Below are 4,902 nucleotides of genomic sequence, written 5' to 3' on the forward strand. Positions count from 1 at the left end.
AACAGAATTACGAGAGAGAAAGAGAGATTTCACGCACAAAGATGATTCCCTCTTATTGATTATATGCAATATATACAGAAATAACTGATAACCGTTTCTAACAAACTTGTCCACCCAAACTATGCTAATTGACACAACTAATCCCTCCAGTATTATAGTTGACACTTTACACCCTGAATTACAAATGAATTACATTTCTATATTAATCCCATTTAACATGCAACACTAATGAACGTTAGAGTTGCCCGATTAAGTCTCCCACATACATTGTACATAAGGGTATAAATATTATTTTCAGTCCATGATGATGGATACTAACGGAGAAGATGTGACGAAATCAGTCTAATGTGCAATAAAACTATAGACTTTGAACTTGTTTCACTAATTTTTTTTAAAAAGCAGTAAAGCACTATCTAAATACCCTGCCCCTGGTGAGTGGTGATAACATAATTTAACTCTTATACTTGGAATTGCTGAGACGTTTGAATGTATCAATAAAGGCTTTATAAGTTTTAAGTGTATCACTTGATGAAATAAGTCGCTTTAATAGGTTTACGCTTGTAAAAATAGTAGGAGATTCATAACATCATCTCCGATAATATATTACTAGACTTATGCCCACACAATGCAGTGAAAGTAGGGTAGTGATGGTCGGGGTGATGGTGACGATGGTGGGGGCGGCAGTGAGGACGATGGTGATGAATGTAAAAATAATTGATGTTAAAGGTGATATTGTAGTTATTTCAAGTGTTGGAGGATCTATATTGTAGTTATTTCAAGTGTTGAAGGATCTATACTATAAATTATTTCATTAAGGGTATTATGGGTATACTAAATGAAGATGTTTAAATTAGTGAATAAAAAAATAAGGTATTTTTCATTTTTCAAAGACCGAAAGTTTAAGGGAAAAAAAAAGAATGGTTTGTTTTATTAGATAATATAGATAATTATGTGTTAAATATTTCAGTTTAACTAGATTAACTTGATTAATCAATATTATTATGATATTCTTTTTATAGCAACTGCCATTGAAACTATGACAATGTAACATGATAAAATTTAAAGGCGCAAAATACACACTAATTTGAGTTTATTATTATCAAGTTATGAAGGCAATTTTGATATTTTGGAATTTACAAGGGGGTAATTTTGATAAACGTTTTTACATGACTAGTTAACATTACCAAAATTCCCGTCATTTGGATTTTCTTTTTGGTTCGAGAATTTTCTTAATCATAGACATATTTTTGTTTAAATTTATTGAATTGTATCCGATTTTTTTTATATGGGTGAACAAATAAATTTGATCTGGAAATATTATATATCACGTCTTTTAAAGTATTCAAGTCATTGTTCGTTTCTCTACAGTTTCCCCAAAAATATTATGAAATGTTTTAGACGCATAAATTTGTTATTAAATTAAGGTAGTCAACTAATATTATCCGGATTATCTATTTATGCACCTTTTTTTCTTGAATTACATCTATTTATGTACTTAATTTGAATGTGTGGATGGTGACCTATTTCTCCCACACGTATTTATGTCTTTCATGATACACGTAGTCAGCAAGTAAATAAACAAAGCGAAAATGCCACCTCAAAATTTGGTTCAAGTAACGTAAGACCACCTCAAAACTTTGATTGTTTTTTTCCGTACCAACAAAATTGTCTACTTGTTTGAAGGAGCAGAAATCAAGAAATGCATCAGGAGAATGCAAAAGAAAAGTATGCGATTAATTATTTGAAAAGAAGTTATTTTTTGGGTCCTCTTATACTTGTTTAATTTTATTCTCTTTCAAATCCAAAGCGGAATCAGAGGTTTAAATCTAACAATATGTGTCAAATTATGTTTTCGGTATATTCGAAACAACATTTTGTTTTTATTATGAATAAGAGAAAACCCAAATCGATCACATGGGCCAAATTTCTTGATAAATATTTCATCAAGTACAAAGTTCATATTTACGAAATATTCCCTTCATGTTTCTCTTAATTAGCAAATAAGTCCTCATATTCACTTTAGTTTATCATGCTCTCTAAATGTTCCCGAAAAACTTCCAACATGCCTGAAAATCTGACTATTCCGACCAAACTACAATCATCTTCAATCACCCACACGTAACTTAAGCGATGGGTGATTGCTTGAATCATCACGGCGACCAATGAGCTACTTGGGTAACAGAATATAGCCTCTGCCCTCCTCATTATTCGGGCAGAGTAGCTGTTTGACCTTTTGTACCTCCCTGGCCCAGTAGAGGTCGGGGAGGATGACAATTCATCTTCCGAAGAAGATGAATTGGTGTCATGGTATAGAATGCTCTTCAAATAATCGAGCATTCCATCCAGGTTCCTTTCTTTCAACCTAGTCTCCACCACCTGAAGTATATCTTCGGGTGGGCCACCGCAATCTATGTAGGCCATAAGATCACCGGCGGAGAGTGTTGTGATCGCAGCCGCGACCATTTCGTCACAATGATTAAGTGTGAAAGGCGAGATTTCACCTATTAACACACCATCATCATCCACAACCGCAACAGAAGTTTGGTCAGCTAGAGAGCTTGAAATGGCATCCGCTGCTTTTGATGCAGGAGAATGGTAGTTGATTGTGAGGATCTCTGCTGTGATGATACCAAGTGACTCGATAGAGTAAGCCGCCGTTGGTGAGAATAAAACAATTGAGCTAAGAAGGAACCTGATCACGTCCTCTTGCGTGACCCAACAATATTCCCTACCACCATCATGGGTGGTCGGGGCGATTGTTGGGTATTGTCGAAGTTGTTTTCTCTTACTTGTCTTATTTTTTATTGGCACCACAAGATTTTGAGCTCCATCAATAATAATAAGATCAATAGCTTCAAGCAAACTGCAAATTAACAAATTAATAAAATATGTTCATATATTGATATATATAATTAAATAAGATATGATCGAACGAGTTGAGATAAGATGTTTCAAAGCGTTTGAAACACCTTATCTGTTAATAATATGAGTTATTTTTGGTAAATATTAACAGAAAAAAAAAAAAAAACAAATTTTTACCTAAAGGACGGTTCCACATGTTTCACGACGGAAGGAACGTTAACATGTGACATCAAAACCGAAACAGGGGATTTGAGTGCGGTAGAAGGAAATGATATGTTGTCATCTTTGCAAAGATAACAAATGATATCAGCCATGCAGATTTTTCCAACACAGCGACACTCGTCGATGAGTTGTTGGTCGTCGTTTGTGGTGTCCGACTGGTTGTGGTCACAGTTCCAAATGCTGATGTGGGTGTCGTTAGACGATTTGAGGGCGTTTAAGGCGTGGTGGATGGAGGCGGAGATAGGGAGGGAGGTGAGGGCAGGTTTGCCAAGGCAAAGATCGGATACCTCATATGCTAATAACCGAGCTGCCATACACAAGTTTTAGTCAAGTTTGTGGGCAGTAGTGTGTATGCAATGCAAATGCATGTGTTTGATGTGGAATTGAAGTGGTGTATATATATATAGATGACCTTTTGTCCAACTCATATGTTGCTTAATTAGTTTGTACTATACACGCAATTCAAGTGCCACATCCACATGAAATATATTGGGAACTCACAGCTTTTTCATTCTATAATATATATAATGAATTGTATATTTAAACTATCACAGTCATGTTTTATGTTCATACATATTTGATATTTTTGTAAAAAAAATAAGTTTCAACTTGTATATAGATTAACATCTTGGGTAATCAGAAAAGAAAATCAAAGATAATTATATGAAATTATGAATTAATATCTCGCGATTAACTGTATATATATAAATATATACTTATTGTTTTTGGTTACTAACCATAACAAGAGAACACCTCTACCATTTACCAATTTGTAGGTTCATTTAGTCTAAACACACTTATTTTTATCTATACTATATTATATACTCATATTATAGAGTAAATTATATTTTGAGTTAGTTTTAAGTTTCTATCATTGAATTTTAAGTATCTAACAATCTATCAAAACAACATCACATCAATAACCTACATTACTTATCGTCGCCGCCACCACCATCAATCGTCGTCGCCGCCACCGCTACCACCACAACCACCACAATCGTCGTTACTACCGCCGCCGCCACCCTGCCACCACCAGCCACCCATATCCGCCACTACTGCCGCTGCCATTACATCACCGCACCACCACTGATACTGTCGTGCGTCACCTGTTGTTGCCACAAAACCGCTGTCGCCATTATACCGTCGCATCGTGCGAGCATATAACTCTATATTACTAATTTGGAAATGAATCAAACAAGTAACATAAATTGTATATATAAAGTCCCCAACATGAGGATATGTGTGCATGTGGTAGATCAAATCATATATGTTCATGAATGGATTTTGATATGAAATCGATTGTATGATATATAAGCTCGATAATTTTAAGCCATTCGATGGGTTCAAACAAATACCATATGTTTTTTTAAGGACGAACAAGTCACATGTGATCGCATAAATTAAACTATGTACCTAATAAGAAAAACACAACGACCATATATAATATATATAACAAATGATCAACATATAAATGTACGTACACCTGATCGAATACCTGATAATTATTAATTGATTACAAGTTACAACAAATTTATATATATACCAAAGAGCCTAATTAATACATGTGGTCTGGATAAAGCTAGACGATGTTCTCGATCATGTCCACTAGCTTCTTAGCTAGTATTAGAATATTATTATTAGCGCATGTTTGATACTTACTCAAATGGTTAAGAACATTTCTAACAATAACGTACACTTTTGTATAAGAATATTAAAAAGTACTATATATGATCAATTAATGGACATATATGAAATATAGTTTTCTTGTACTCTATTTGAAGTTCGTTTGCTTGTGGCCAAAATAGATATGTTCGTTCG

The 4,902-nt window shown here is 34.2% G+C and overlaps 1 protein-coding gene across 1 annotated transcript; it reads right to left on the minus strand.

The window, feature by feature from the left end:
- Window positions 1-1,961: 1,961 nt before the first annotated feature.
- LOC122594542 (CBS domain-containing protein CBSX5-like) lies at window positions 1,962-3,436 on the minus strand. Its single transcript, XM_043766985.1, has 2 exons — window positions 3,040-3,436; window positions 1,962-2,863 (listed from the first exon to the last, which is right to left on the minus strand). Exons 1-2 carry the CDS (start codon window positions 3,396-3,398, stop codon window positions 2,020-2,022), a joined length of 1,203 nt encoding a protein of 400 aa, XP_043622920.1. The 5' UTR covers window positions 3,399-3,436; the 3' UTR covers window positions 1,962-2,019.
- Between the last annotated feature and the right edge of the window lie 1,466 nt (window positions 3,437-4,902).

Source organism: Erigeron canadensis, chromosome 3 (assembly GCF_010389155.1).
Source record: "Erigeron canadensis isolate Cc75 chromosome 3, C_canadensis_v1, whole genome shotgun sequence".
Lineage (NCBI taxonomy): Eukaryota > Viridiplantae > Streptophyta > Magnoliopsida > Asterales > Asteraceae > Erigeron > Erigeron canadensis.

Excerpts from the sequence above, each read along its gene's own strand:
- LOC122594542 (XM_043766985.1), bottom strand. The coding sequence starts at position 3,398 with ATGGCAGCTCGGTTATTAGCATATGAGGTATCCGATCTTTGCCTTGGC. Across the intron at positions 2,864-3,039 it reads CATGTGGAACCGTCCTTTAG|TTTGCTTGAAGCTATTGATC; the intron begins GTAAAAATTTGT and ends GTTAATTTGCAG.